Raw genomic sequence first — 15,427 nt, 5'->3', positions numbered from 1 at the left:
AGATGTACTACTGCTCTCATATTTTTCCTTTTCTTTTTTTTTCTAACCAATAAGACGTGGCAGATCATATTTTTTTCTGACGAATTCATTATTGTTCTAAGATTTTTTCTTTTTTATGGCATCCCACTTGTATTTTATTTTTAGATTGTGTTGAAAACATATATTTTTTTGAAGTTCTTTGAAGTTGTCTACATCAATTCTGTTCCAGTGGAAAACATTCACATGATTTTTCAGTTTGGTATACACTTCTGTGACATAATAACTTTTTTTATGCTTCTGGGTTTTTTTCACTGCCTGTTCATTCATATCAAGGTAGCTCTTGAACATTAACCGCTATGGGCTTCATCAGTTGATTTACCAGGCATGCTGGGCAATGGTTAGGCTGGCAGGAAGGGGCTTCCCCTAACAGAAGGTTCCCATAAATAGGGTTGGTGATGTACTGGTTTCCTATTACTGCTTGAACAAACACAAACTTAGTGGCTTAAAACAGCATGAGTTTATTATCTTATAGTTCTGAAGGTCAGAAGACTGAAATAGGTCTCAGGGACTAAAAGCAAGGTGTCCATGGGGTTCTATTCCTTTCAAGGGCTCCAGGGGAATACGTTTCCCGATTTTTCCAGCTTCTAGAGGCCATCCACATTCCTTGGCTTGAGGTCCCTTCTTCCATCTTGAAAGCCAGCAATGTAACATCTTCAATCTTGCTAACTCTGACCTTTGGCCTCCCTCTTCCACATTTAAAGGACCCTTGTGATTGATCGCATTGGAACTGCCCAAATAACCAAGGATATTTTAAGGTCAACTGATTAGCAACATTAACTCCATCTGCAACCTTAATTTCCCCTGGACAAGTAATATAACATATTCATAAGTTCTGGAGACTAGTACATGGTCATAGTTGGGGGGCCATTATTCTGCCTACCTACAAGTGGCTTTAAAGTCTGGTGGTCAGGCAGGTGTCCCCTGCACAGCCATGCAGATATGTTTCTTCTGGGCATGGCAAGTAGCTCTGGGAGTCTAAGAACCGGATGGGTCCTCTCTTGGGTTCAGTTCAAGATCTGGTCCCTCTGAATAAGAGCACAGCGGGTGAATAGAGGTGACCAGCTTCCCAGAGATGGTCCTAAGGTTTGGCGGGTGGGCTGGGCTTCCTCCACTCTCCACAACTCCACCTATTGCCAAGGATGTGGGCAGGACTGAGCCGGTTCTCAGCTTCCCACTGCAATACAGGAAAAAGCTAACAGAAGCCAAGCGGCCAGGCTGGGATTCTCCCCTCAACCTCTTTCCAAACTTCCTGCTCTTTGAAAACCTGTGATTCTGATCACACTCACAAAGGAGAACCATTGATTTAAAGTTAGGGACATTGAAATTTTGAATTTATGTTAAGAAATAAAGTAAAAAGCCCACAGACGTTTTTCCTTATCTGTCCCATTGCAAATCTAACTCTAGAATAAAGAATGGAAAGACTGAGTACTATGCCAGTGGAGGAAAAACCCTACAGAAATATGGTAAAGTATGAAGAATCTGGAACTAGCCCCCTGCGCCCTGATTCTGTGGAAAGCTGTTCTCCCAGATATTTTCCCCACAAATGCAAATGGAAACGTAGAGTGGAGGGGAGGAAGGTGTTTAGGGTATGAAGCTAAAAGCTCAGGAAAGGAGGTATATTTTGCAATATCCGTTGCAATATCACATCTGGTTAGTATTTTCCAGTTTACACAGTGTGTCACAGATATTGCCACATTGATCCTCACAATAAAACCGTGAGGTCAGCTGGAAAGCTGTTGCAGGAACAGCGGCTCAGAGACAGCCCACTTTATTGCCTGAGGTGCTACAGGACTGAACCCCAGTCTTTACCCTTTCTTTTATTTCTGTTGGCATTTGTTTTCCTCTCTCTGCCATTTTATCTTTTATTTTTGATACATTTTTCGGACAGAGAGGGCATCTTGTCTACTGGCTTTTACTTTATTTCCTGAGATGGCCTTGTTCCCTCCACGGGACATGTTCCCAGGACCCCGTACCTGGGCGGCCGCCACCTCGTAGCCGTCGGGGTTCATGGACGGCATGATGTGGATGCGCGTGTCCTGCACGAGCCGCGCGACGCGCTGGTTCCCGTTGCGGAACTCCTCGCACAGGAACTCGGACAGCTGCAGCAGCAGCTCACGGCCCAGCACCTCGTTGCCGTGCATGTTTCCCACGTACTTGACTTCCGGTTCCACTGCAAGCGAGAGATACACGTGCAGCAAGAGAAAAGATGGGAAAGCTTGCAAGCGCCACTGACACCCAACCTCGCAAAGGGACCTTTTTCCTCTTTTTCGGTAAAGAGTATAAGAAAATTTCACTGGGTCTTTTCGAAAAATCCCTGAGCCCCTTCCTAGCCAATTGCAATTATAAAAGTTACAAAAATTCACACCAGGCATAATAATACCATTTATTGAACCCCCACGATGTACTAGGCATTTATGTACATTACTGTTAATCATCACAGAAACCTGTAAAGTGGGCATGATTAGCCTCCAGGTGAGGGTAGGAGGGACAGAAGAGGCTAAGTAACCCCCCTGAGGCTGCCTAGCTAATGACTGATGTGGACCCACACCTAGGCGGCATGTTCAGTCCATTTGCAGCGCAGGCTGCTTCTCAGAGACAAGCCTTCCAGGAGAAGGATGGTTTCCCCCCAAACCTGCTATCATCATGTGCTCTAGGCTATGGCATAACAGTTGCTAATCATCCAGTTGAAAACTTAACTTTCTTGGCACTTAGAAAACTAAAATCTGTCCTTCACCTCTGAAGAGGACAAGTCTCGAAGCACAGAACAGGGAGGCCACTGTGTCTGACGCCTTGGACTTCCCTCTGGCCATGTTAACTGGCCACTCGAGGTGAGAGCTGAGGATCTTAAAAGAGCCTCTGGAACCACTTAAAGAAAATCATTCTTGCCCCCCTTTAAAAGCTCTTGCCAAGTGATTTCTTTTCCACCCAACACTTTCCTCTCTACCCTTCATCTCACCTCCACCCTTCTAGGCCCAGTTCAAATGTCACTTACTCTGTGAAGCCATCTTGGGTTCTCCTTGCCAGGGGTGAGCTTGCTTTCAACTCCCCAGGTTTTACCTCCCTATTTTTGCACATGTTCTATTTCCTTCACTGGACCTGGCATTAGCAATGCATATAATTTTTAATCTTATTTAGGACACACTCCATTGTTACATATTTTAGTCTACCTACAGCAGTCTTTCCCAAACGAATGCCTGTAACCCACAACAATCATGTGGGGAATTTTCCATAATGTGTATTCTTTAATCTTAGAGTACTTCTTTAGAGTATGTCTTTCTTACTTTTCTTGGTGTTAAAAATTTCCTTTCTTTTAGGAAAGGATGGGGATGGTAGATGGCAGATAGTTCTAGTTCTTCATATCCTTATTCAGTAAAACAAAATCTGGAAAATCTGTTTTAGTTTCCTCCAGTCTTTCTTAGTTATTAAATTAAAAAAAATCTTCTCTATGAAATCCAAAAGTCTGGGAACCGCTGCCCCATAGAACCTAGCACAGTGTTACTCACTTAGTAGGTGTTCGGTATCAAATTCTTTGGCTCTATTTTCAATATATCCAGAACACAACCACTTCTTGTAGCAATCACTGCTATCATTTTGGTTCAAGCCCCCACACCCTCATGCCTGGATTACTGCAATAAATCTTCCACTTGCTATTCCTGCATCTGCCCAGCCTCATTAAAGTCTATTCTCCTGAGTCAGGGCTTGGCAAAAAATTTTCTGTAAAGGGCTAGATAGTAAATCCTTCAGGCTTTGTGGGCTATATTGTCTCTGTCACGGCTACTCAACTCTTCCAGCAAAAGCAGTCATAGGCAAGACAAAAGTGAATACACACCACTACATTCCAATAAAACTTCATCTACCAAAACAGGTGGCTGGCCCATGGGCTGTAGTCTGCTAACCCCTGTTCTAAATGATCTTTTAGAAATTTAAGTCAGATCATGTCCCTCTTCTGCTTAAAACTCTCCAATGGCTTCTCACTTTACTCAAAGTAAAAGCCCAGCTCTTTACCAAGGCCTATAGGGCCCTGCAGGATCTACTGTTCCCAGGGTCCCCAGCCACACGGCTCTGACCTTGTCTCTGGCTCTCCCATCGTTCACTCTGCTGGATCCACTGTGGCCCCTCGCTGCTCCTCACACGTGCCAAGCACACTCCACCTCCTGGAGCTCTGCATTTGCTCTTCCCTCTGCCTGCCATCTTTTCCTCCCCTACATCAGCACAGCATGCGACCCGCTCAGAAACCACCTCAGTGGAGAAGCGTTTCCTGAGCATTAACGCCTGCCTGTCCCCGGCCTCCACGTATTCCCTATGGCATCTCTATTTTGTTGTCCTAATTTAGTTTTCTCTATGGTACTTATTTCCATCTGACATAATGTGTATTCACTTAGTTATCCATTTATTGCCAGTCTTACTCCACTAGAATTCAGGCCCATGAGGGCAGGGTTTTTGTTTTATTCTCTGTTGTACTTCCAGAGTCTACAGAAGTGCTTACATATTGTGTAAGTGATGAGTATTTGTGGAATGAATGAATGAAAGGAATGAATGGATGAACAGGTAGAGTTATAGGGCTTCAGAGAAAAGAGGGCTTCAGAGAAAAGTGAGGGCTACAGTTATATGAAAAAGCTTCAAGGAAGACCTTGAATGCTAGAAAGTACAGGGGCACCAAGCAGGGGAATGGAGTTGGGGGCTAACCCCATAATCTCCATTAACAATGGCATACGATCTCATTAGAAACAGACTTTTTGCTGTGCAAGGGCAGCTTCAAAGCAAGGCAATTATCCCCGTTAACCACATAACCTTCCTTGAGCCTCCCCTTTGTAATTTTCTGAAGCTGCCATGGCCAGTCCATTGGGTGTGAGGTTTTTAAAGCAGGAGAGTGAGATTGTATCAGTACTTAGGAAAATTATTCTGGCATCTGTGTGCCAAATGGAAGGTTCAGAGAGTGGCGGTTAGGAGTCAGGAGACCAGGTAGGAGTTCAGTGCAATAATCTGGGTGGGGTGTGATGGAGTCTAGGCCAGGGTTGGGGGTGTGGAAGTGGAGAGGTAAAGAGAGATTTGAAGTTGACAGTTTGAGGGAGAAACTGACATAACTTGAATATCAGTTCAGTTGTTATAAGTAAAGCAGTGAAAAAGTAGGCACAGCTTAGATGTCCATCAATACATGAATAGTTAAATGCAATCACGCAGTGAGATAGTATGCAGCCAAACAAATGAAGATATAGATCTGCATTTACAGACACAGATGCTATTCAAAACAGACTATGAAGTGAGAAGAGCAGCTACAGTATGATCCCATTTTTATAAAAACAATTATATGTGTTTATGTGAGGGGGTTTAAACATGCATAGAAAAAAGTCTGGAAGGACATACATCAATATGCTAACAATGGTTATCTGTGAGTGTTGGGATTATGAGTGAGTTTTATTATTATTATCTAATTTCTAACTTTTAATCCAAACATGGATTGCTTTTATAATAGAAACAAACTAACCAAAAAGAATCCAGTAAATAATACCCCAGCCTTCCACCTTTCTCTAGGATACCACACTGTCACTCCCCGAAGAGATATCTCAAACACTTCTAAGTTTCCTGGCACAACTAGAAGGGCTAATTGTTTCTGCTTATGTCTCCGGAGCCATCAGATCATGAAAGAACTAACATTAAAGGAAAAAGAAGAGAAACAGGAGGGAAAGAAGGGGGATGGGACCTGAGCAGAGAAGAAGACTCACCTTTTACTATTAAGGTTTGAGCAAAGAGAACCTGGCGCCTGAATTGGGGTTGCAGCTGCTCCGCAGAGGCAGGGGCAGTTTGAGAGCTAAGAGGGAAATACTCAGCTCAGGTCAGGAAAGAGGTAAACTTTATAGGTGGAAGGTTGCTCAGACCTCCCCAGAAACCACCCCAATAACTGGATTTGTAAGGGAGGAGTCCCGCCCCACACACCCCAGGGGCCGCTCAGGACTCACAGGGCTCATGGATTCCAGGGTAGTCACTGATTTCCAGCACGTAGAGGTGTCTCCCCTGCACGCTGCGCCCGACGCTGTAGACCCGCGTGATCTGGGGGCATTCGTTGTGCACCTTGTACAGCGTCCGCACAAGGTCATCATAGCGGTGGTGGCGAAAGGTTACCGGGGCAACCAACTTGAAGAGAAGGAGGTGGAGGAAGACTGAGAACAGCTCCGACATCTTGCTGGGCTTTTTCAAAGAGAGCCACTGAAATGCGCTGCACCTCTTCAGACAGCCTGGCCTCTTCACCAGCCCGGCAATCCCAGGGGCCGAGAACCAGCTCTGCCTAGTCTCCCGCCAGTAAACACCGGTGTGACAGCGCCTGGAAGGAAGTTCACAACTGTCCGTCCAACGCTGGAAATTATTTATGTAGCTCTGGAATACTCATTCGTTTCTCCTCTCTCATTTCTCTTCCTCTCCTAACCAAGGAAAACCTTTGGAAAGGTTTTTGCATTTCCCCAGATTGGTAGTTTCACGGATTCTGGTTTACTGGTTAACTGAACTGTAAACAGGCTTCAATAAATAGCTTATTTTAACCCTTTGATTACCAGGGAGTTTTAAGCAAATTGGCCTGCATCTGTTCCCTTTATTACAACTTATGAAAAGAGCTCCCTGGCCCTTTTGATCCATCCCACGTGCTGCGGCCAGACTGTCTTTCTGAAGCATGGCTCTGTCTTGACCTTTTTTCCCTCAAAAATCTTTCAACAGATACTATCAAGAAAATTTAAAAAAATGCCTCAGACTGGGAGGAAACAATTGTAAATCATATATCAGATAATATATCCATAATACATAATGAACCCATACAACATGATAAGAAGACAACCTGATTAAAAAATGGGCAAAAGATTTGAATAGACATTTAAAAATGGGTGAAAGATATGAATAGACATTTCACCAAAGTAGATATAGAAATGGCTAATAAAGCACATTTAAAGATGTTCAACATCATTAGTCATGAAGGAAATGCAAATTAAAAACATGAGATATCACTTCACCTCCATTAGCATGGCTATAATCAAAAAGACCAACAATAACAAGTGTTGATGAGAACAGGGAGAAACCGGAACACTCATATATTGCTTATGGGAATGTAAAATGGTGCAACGACTTTGGAAAAAAGTTTGGCAGTTTCTTAAAAGGTTAAATATATACTTACTATATAACATAGCAATGTCACTCCTAGGTATCTACCCAAGAGAAATAAAACATACATCCACACACAAAACTTGTACATGAATGTCCACAGCAGTATCATTCACAAGAGACAAAAAGTGGAAACAACTCAAACATCCATTAACTGCTGAATGGATAAATAAAATATGGCATATCCATATAATGGAATATTATTTGACAACAAAAAGGAGCTAAGTACTGATACATTGTACATGGATGAAGCTTGAACTTACTATGTCCAGTAAAAGAAGCCAAACCTAAAGGCTACATATTGTATAACTTAATTCATACAAACTGTTTAGAAAACACAAATATATAGAGGTAGAAAGTAGATTAAAGGTTGCCTAGGGCTGGGAGTGGGAAGCTGGAGCAACTATAAATGGACACAAGATTTCTTTTTGGGGTGATAGAAATGTTCTAAAATTAGAAGTGGTGATGGTGATGGTTATCCAACTCTGTAAATATACTAAAATTCATTGAATTCCATGCTTCAAACAGGTGAATTTTATGGTATGCAAATTATATCTCAATAAAGCCCTTTCAAAAAGGAAATAAAAGCAATTAAGTATAGCCCCCAAAGAATTACACATAAATTTACCATACAACCCAACCATTTCATTCCTGAGTACCTACCCAAGAAAACAAAGACTTGCACACAAGAATGTTCATAGTACATTATTCATAGTAGCCAAAAAATGGAAACTATCCAAATGTCTATCAACTGGTGAAGAGATAAATGAAACGTGGCATATCCACACAAGTGGTGCTATCCAGCAATAAAGAGGAATAAATATTAACACGTGCTACAATGTGGATGGATTTCAAAAACACCATGCTAAGTGAAAGGAGCCAGACATGGAAAAAACCAAAGATTATATCTGATTCCATTTATATGAAATGAACTACAAAGGTAAATCTACAGAGACAGAAACTAAGTGTTTGCCTGGGTTTGGTGATAGGAATTAACTGTAAACGGGCATGAGGGATCGCACTAGAGTGATGGAGATGTTCTAACACTAGATGATGGCTATGGCTGCACAACTCGGGTAATTTACTATTAATAAAAATAATTTAATTGTAAACTTTAACAGGGTGAATTTTGTGGCATGTAAATTATACCTCAAAAAAGTTGTTTTTAAAAGAACCAAAGCTTCAATGGATCTTTAACGCACTATAGTATAAAATTCAAATGACTTGGATGGCCTTCACGTCCTTCCTCGAGGTCCATTTGTGTCTTGTCATCCTGGCCCTCACTCCAGTGCAGCCCTGTCGCTCCGTCTACTGTCTTCAGAGCATGCACTCAGTGCCTGCCTTCCTGCTTTCGTCCATGGTATTTCTCTAAGCAGCTCAACCCAGCTCCGAGTCTTGGGTCTTCTTCACTGCCCCTTGTAGTTGCTGCGACAGTCTTTGCATCTGCAGTTCTTCTCCCAGTGCCTCTTGTGCCGGGTGTCAGGTGTCTGGATGGAGTGCAGCCCTGCTGGCACCCTGCTCCTGCCCTCCAGGATGGTCTTCAGCTTCTAGTGCAGAGCTGGACACAGGTGCTCAACATTTGTTGAGTGAATGAATGAATAAGTCAATGAACCCATTATTGACTTCCCCCTTGCGTGCTGCTGCTCTGTCTTTAGCAAATGTTCCCAGGAAAATCCTGTGCTTTTTACAACCAGTCAGTAAAGACAGTCATTCCCTCTTGCATATATTGGGCAAGCATTATAAGCCAGGCCAGTCTGGCTCACAGTCAGGGGGGTTGGCCCAAGATAAGTACTAAATTGGCAGTACTGATAGAACCGTCACCTATACCCACTACCAAAATCCCATAATTTTCTGAGGACATCCTGTCACCCCAGGTGGTGAAGGCAGGAATCAAGAGAGAAGGCTAAGAGGGCATCACTAAGGCTGTCGTACATTAAGCCCTTGACCTAGGACAATATCTACTGTCACTACTGAGAGCTTGGCTTGTGACCTCTGGATAACCCCCAACTGTTTCTCTGCAGAATGCCCATTTTTCTGGCAAATGTGCCTATAGTTCTTTACGGGGACCTTGCTCATGCTAAGCAGACGGATCCCATTCTCTAGGCCAGGGATGCCCCTCCCTACTTTTTTGTACTGTGGGTTTTTGTAAACAGAGAAAACCCTCCATAAACAAGAAATATCAGGGCTGAGGTTGGGAAGCCTTCCCTGGAATTCCAGAGTACTGGAGCGAATGCCCTGAAGCCAGAAGGCATACAACACCCCTCAAAGCAACTAGGAGTAAAAGGTGCATGGGCTTGAGTGTCTGAGGGATATTTTTAATCCAAGTACAACCTTTCTTAGGCCATTTGACCTTGGGCAAGTGACTTAACTTCTCTAAACTTCAGTTACAGGAAATACAGCTCCTCCCTCAGGGGTTGTTGTGTGGATCAAATGAGATGATGCATGTAAGGCCTTTGCACAGAGCCTGGCACATAGTAAGGGCTCAGTAAATATTACTTGTAGTAGCAATTGTAGCAGCAACATCATTAAGCATCTACTCTGTGCTAGAGACCATGCTAGGTGATGGGAATTCAATTCATTCATTCAACAACTACATATAAAACCTTTACTCCTAAAGGCCAGAGGCTTTACATATAATATCCTTTTTGATCTAGAACAAAACCAACAAAGATCCTGTGCATGTATGTGGTGCTTATATTCTAGCGAAGACACAGGCACCATTAAGAGTGAAAAAGGCAGTCTCTCTCCTCAAAGACACAGAGAAAGACTTGAGCAGCCACTGCTGGCCGTGAAGATGCAGGAAAAGGGGTCACTGCTGAGGACCGTGAGCACCCTCTAAACGCTGTGAAAGGCCTCAGAAAGGAGCACAGTTTTGCCAGCACCTAGATTTCAGTCCAGTGACAACCATCCAGTGACAAATATCTCTAAAACTGTAAGATAATAAATTTATGTAGCTTTAAGCCACACCTTTGTACTCATTTTTTTACCATAGCAATTGGAAAGGAATACACTCCCAAATACCTTAAGTGCGGGGCTCTCCGAGAGAGGCTTGAGCCAAAGCTTAATTGCCTGATGTCCTCCCAGGGTCTCCACTCCAGCCTTGGGAAGCCAGCCCTGCAGAGGGCTGTGTAGGTCTAGACCAAAGGGCACTTCTAGAGTTCTCATGGTTTCTTTTCTTTGCCCTGATTTTAGGCATTTCCTTCTTTGTAGGTTCTCAGTGTCCTCACAGCTGTCCCTGCCTGGACAAACACCTCTGTGCTGTGCCTTAGGCAAATATCAATAATACTTTACAATTCTACGTTGCCTTATAGGGTACAACGACTTCTTTATTTATCCCTCACAACAGCCCAGGGAGGAAGGAACTGTAATTCCATTTTAGAAGAGACATTTCACAGAGTCACATAACTAGTCAATGGTGGAGTCTGGACTCTATGCCCTCTGGCACAGTTAGCCCCATACCCTACTCGACTCATTCCAGTGAATACAGATACGGAACAAACCAGAGAAATGTGAGCAAAGAGAGTATGGTAAAAACTGGACAGTGCTGGGAGGAGGGAGAAGGATACTTACCCTCAAGTGGAGAGGTGGGGGGCAATCATCCTTTTTCCTTCTGTCACCGTTCCCTAGACAAAAGAGAAAGGAGGATGGGGAAGGGAGAGGGTGAGACTGAGCACAGCCCTGTGTTGGCAAATGACCCAACTTGCCCAACCCAGACCTCCAGTCATCCTAGTTCTAAAATTTCTTTCTTTGTATCCTCCAGCAGTAACTTTGCAGAGCAGTCTTGCTGTAATTTAATCCTGCTCAGGAAATGTTAGTTGACTGGACCTATAACCAAATCAAGAGTTCAGCTCAATTCAAATCACCAGTCACTCTGAGTGTGATGAGAGTGTAGAGCAAAGGGAACCTGGCCAAGCCTGGGAGTCAGGAAAGTCAGTCCTCAAGCAGACCAAGCCCTTTCCAATTCTCTTTCCCACACATCTCATACTTCCGAGCTCAGCACGGTGATCAATGACGCTGAGAGATCTTCCCTGATCATCCCGTCTAAAGAGACCTCCTCTGGTTCTGCCCAGTCTCCTCTTCCCGCTTGTTTCCCTCGGGATGTTAGACGATCAGTCTGTAAGTACCTGTTTATTTGCCTCCTTGTTTCCTTGTTTATCGGCTGTCTGGCCCAATAGAAGATAAGCTCAAGGAAGGCCAAGACTAAATATCTGTTCACCACTTAATCCCAGTACAGTATGCTGAATAAATTAAAATACAAGCGATATTACGTATAAACTGAGATCTGAATGAGTAGATGCTAAGCAGATGAAGGTGTAGGGAGGAGGAGTGTGGGGTGGAGTGGGGGCAGTCTGTGAGAGGGAAGAGTGTGTTGGTCCCTCCTGATTTCACCCTGACCTGTTAGAGTCGGCCCAGGTCTGTCCTTGAATTTCTTCTCTTTTCCTGCACCTACTCCCTGATGATCTCATCTACAAATCCTGCTATAAGCTGATAACTCTCGAAAGCATCTCTCTTGCTTCTACTTCTCTGAACTCCAGAACTGTACGGCCCACTGCCTACCTCCCATCCCTGCTAGGATCTCCAGCAGGCATCCACGCCTAACACCGCACACCCGCCTCCAGTCCCCGGGTCGGCAGAGCCCGACAGGGACAAACTGCGTCCAACTTTCTTGAGAGACTAGTATATCCTATTTACGTATGTGAGAACCACTCAAATTTAAGTGATTTATCCAGACCACATAGTTTATGTTTGGCAAATCTGGAGGTTAAACTGGCTTTCTGACTCCAAAGTCTGGGAGCTTTCTACAGCACGGTAATGCCTCCCTCATCTTGGTCTGTAGACATCTCGAAAACTGCCTCCAACTCGTTCCCATTCTTCATGCTATCTGAAAAATAGTTGTTCTTAAAAAATGAATTCATATGCTTATGTCAAAATGAAATGCCTTTGTTGTAAAAATGCAGATAACATAGATAAGTACAAAGAGAAACACAAAATATTACCCCCTACTCTGTCATCTGGGAATAACCACTGGTATCAACTGGTGAACATTAATCTTATAGGGATACTGTTAACATTTGCTGCTTCCCTCCTTTGCTTCCCCAAATTGGCAAATATTGCCACGATTAATGTAATTGCTTAGGCCAAAACCTAGGACCCATCCACAATCCTTTTCTCTATTCTCTCTTTTTTTTTTTTTTTGAGAGAGAGTCTCACTCTCTCATCCTGGCTACAGTGTAGTGACGTCATCATAGTTCACTGCAACCCCAAACTCCTGGGCCCAAGCAATCCTCCTGCTTCGGCCTCTTGAGTAGCTGGGACTACAGGTGTGCACCACCAAGCTCAGTTAATTTTTCTATTTTTTGTAGAGACAGGGTCTCGCTATGTTGCCCAGGCTGGCCTCAAACTCCTGGCCTCAAGCGACACTCTCACCTCAGCTTCCCAAACTACTAGGATTACAGGTATGACTGATGGGGCCTGGCCCACAATCCTTCTCTTTATCTCACTCTGCATATCAGCAAGTTATACTGACTCTGCTTGGAAATATATTGGAATCTGACAACTTCTCCCAGCTCAACCACTGTCATCATAGTCCATGTCACTGTGTATTTCTTGTTTGGATAATGACCACAGCCTTCTGAATATTCTCCCTGTTTCCATTTTTGTCCCATCAGTTTTATTCTCTGCACAGTAGCCCGAGCGTTTAAAAACACATAAATCAGGCCTGGCACGGTGGCTCACACCTCTAATCCTAGCACTCTGGGAGGCTGAGGCAGGAGGGTCGCTTGAAGTCAGGAGTTTGAGACCAGCCTGAACAAGAGTGAGACCCCGTCTCTACTAAAAACAGATAAAATTAGCTGGGCCTGGTGGTATGCGCCTGTAGTCCTAGCTACTCACGAGGCTGAAGCAGGAGAATTGCTTGAGCCCAGGAGTTTGAGGTTTCCGGGAGCTGTGATGATGCCACTGCACTCTAGCCAGGGTGACAAAGTGAGAGTCTGTTTCAAGAAAAAAAAAAATGATGAAAAAGAAAAAGACCAAAAAACAAATCAAATTCTTTTCCTACTCAGAATATTTCAGTGAGTTCTCACCATACTTAGAATAAAAAATTCTTATGATGACATAAAGGTCCAGTAAACAGCAGTCACAATGTCCTTCTTTCTATTCCTTGAACATATCAAGCTCATTTCTGCCCCAGACTCTTTACACTTGCTATTTCTCTGCCAGAAATGCTCTTCTAAATTTTTTCATGGCTTTTCCATTCCCATCACTTATGTTCATGCTCAAATACCACCACCTTCGAGTGGCTGGCCCTGACCTCCCTCTCAAAACCAGTCCCCAAATGCTACTCCTTATCATTCTCTACCCATTGACCTAATTCTTCTTCATAATACTTACCATTACCAGAAAGCATACTATATAATTATTTGTTTCTCTTTTTTCTGTGTCCCCCACTAAAAAGTAAGTTGCATGAAAGCAAGGATTACTGTTTGTTTTATCCACCCCTCTGACCCAGCGCTTAGAACAATGCCTTGCCCATAGTAGGTCCTCAATAAATGCTTTAAAATATTTAATGATACATGCCACAACATGGATGAACCTCAAAAACATTATACTAAGTGAAAGAAGCCACTTAGTATATGATATTACTTATATGAAATGCTCAGCACAGGCAAATCTATAGAGACAGAAAGTAGATTAGTGGTTGCCTAGGGCTGGGGCACTGGGGGGGTTGGGGAGTGATGGATAAGGGGCACAGAGTTTCTTTTTTGGGGTGATAAAATTATTTAAAATTGTGGTGATAGTTGCATAACTGTGAATATACTAAAAGCCATCAAGTGGTACACTTTAAATGGGTGAATTTTGTGGCATGTGAATTACATTGCAATAAAGCTGTTTAAAAAAAGGGCAAACTTCCCACAGTTTCACATACCACTTCCACTCACATCCCATAGGCTAGAACTTACAGTCTTGCCTATGTGCGAGGGAAGCAGACAAATACAGTTCTTTATCCAAGACAACCATGTGCCCAGCTAAAAATCAAGGTTTTCTTACGCTAGAATGATATTGCAGAACACTGGCATCTCTGCCCACCCTTAGTCAGCCCTCAGACCGTGTCAGTCCACCCAGAGAGGGTCACTGGATGGACTTCCCAGGAACATGACAATCCTAGGGAAACTGATCTCTTTCCCAGGGATGTGTTGGCTCTATGTCCTTACATATTTTGGATCAAAATTCACTTCATTTGGCAGTCATTCTTCATAGTTTTGTTTTTATAACTTTTTTCCTTGTTCGATTGAAAGTGGAAGTCTTTTTTATTTTTTGCTCTCTTATTTTGCTCTCAGTTGGTTTCAAGAGTTGGAAGTGGATTCAAAATGCCCTTTTCCCACTATCTTTAACTCGAATTTGCCAGAATAAGTATTCTTAAACATATTTTCTTCTAAACTCAGCCCTGTACAATCCTTTGGGAGTTTCCCCTACTTGTTGCATCTAGCCCAACGTCCAGGGCTGGGTGTTCAATGCTATCTACAAACGGCTCGCTCCTCCCCAGATGAACTTCCCCCAGCACCCCCTACCCCCCTACTGTCTGCTCCAGTTACATCTCACTTTCAATAGAAGTTTCACATAAACTGTAGAGTGCTGTGCATCTGTTGGTTGTATTTCTTACCTTCTTACTGCTTTGGCTTTACACCTTTGCCTGTCTGTCAGGGACTGCAAATGCAACCTGAGTCTAAATGCAGCGTCTCTTCTTCCCACCCCCATAGCTGCTCCTCTTGGGAAATGGCACCACCTGTCGCCCAAGTCAAAAAAACACGGGAGCCATTCTAAGTGCTTCCTTCTCACTCGTGTCCCACGTTCCTTATTCAGATCCTCACAGCTGGCCCTCGCCTGTCCCGTCTGCTCACAGCTGGCCCTCGCCTGTCCCGTCTGCTCACAGCTGGCCCTCGCCTGTCCCGTCTGCTGCTGCCGCCTCTGCTCTGCTCCGTTCGTCCTTGCCTGGATCACACGCCACACAGCCACCACCGCGATCTTTCTTCAGTGCAAATCCCGTCTTGTCTCCTCTTGCCTCTCCCTTCTCTGTTTAGCTCATTTAACTGGTTCTCCCTTCTCCTCAGCTAAGTCCAAACTTCTTCACCCGGCAGAGGCCCTCCAGGCCCCTAAGTCTCCTGTCTCTGCAGTCAGAGCCCCTCCTCACCAGCGCCCTCCCTCCTTCCTGGTCACACCCAGCCACCTGCCACGTTTCAAAAGCCTC

At 43.9% G+C, this 15,427-nt stretch overlaps 1 protein-coding gene across 4 annotated transcripts in view; it reads right to left on the bottom strand.

Annotated features, from left to right (window-relative positions):
• CPN1 (carboxypeptidase N subunit 1) overlaps positions 1-12,373 on the bottom strand; it is a 39,269-nt gene extending 26,896 nt beyond the window's left edge. The window contains exons 1-3 of one of the 4 annotated variants that reach the window (XM_045568653.1): positions 10,753-12,373; positions 5,997-6,358; positions 2,013-2,209 (exon numbers count right to left, since the gene is read on the bottom strand). In XM_045568653.1, the coding sequence (XP_045424609.1) occupies positions 2,013-2,209; positions 5,997-6,216 (417 nt within the window). In that variant the 5' untranslated portion in view covers positions 6,217-6,358; positions 10,753-12,373. Of the gene's footprint in view, positions 1-2,012; positions 2,210-5,996; positions 6,745-8,331; positions 9,138-10,752 lie in introns of those variants that run through there. The other 3 variants (XM_045568654.1, XM_045568656.1, XM_045568655.1) reach the window with 3 other exon arrangements.
• Positions 12,374-15,427: the final 3,054 nt, after the last annotated feature.

The sequence above is a fragment of the Lemur catta genome, chromosome 14, assembly GCF_020740605.2.
Source record: "Lemur catta isolate mLemCat1 chromosome 14, mLemCat1.pri, whole genome shotgun sequence".
Lineage (NCBI taxonomy): Eukaryota > Metazoa > Chordata > Mammalia > Primates > Lemuridae > Lemur > Lemur catta.
The sequence above is the reverse complement of the archived record's forward strand: the minus strand, read 5'-3'. Positions and strand labels throughout refer to the sequence as shown.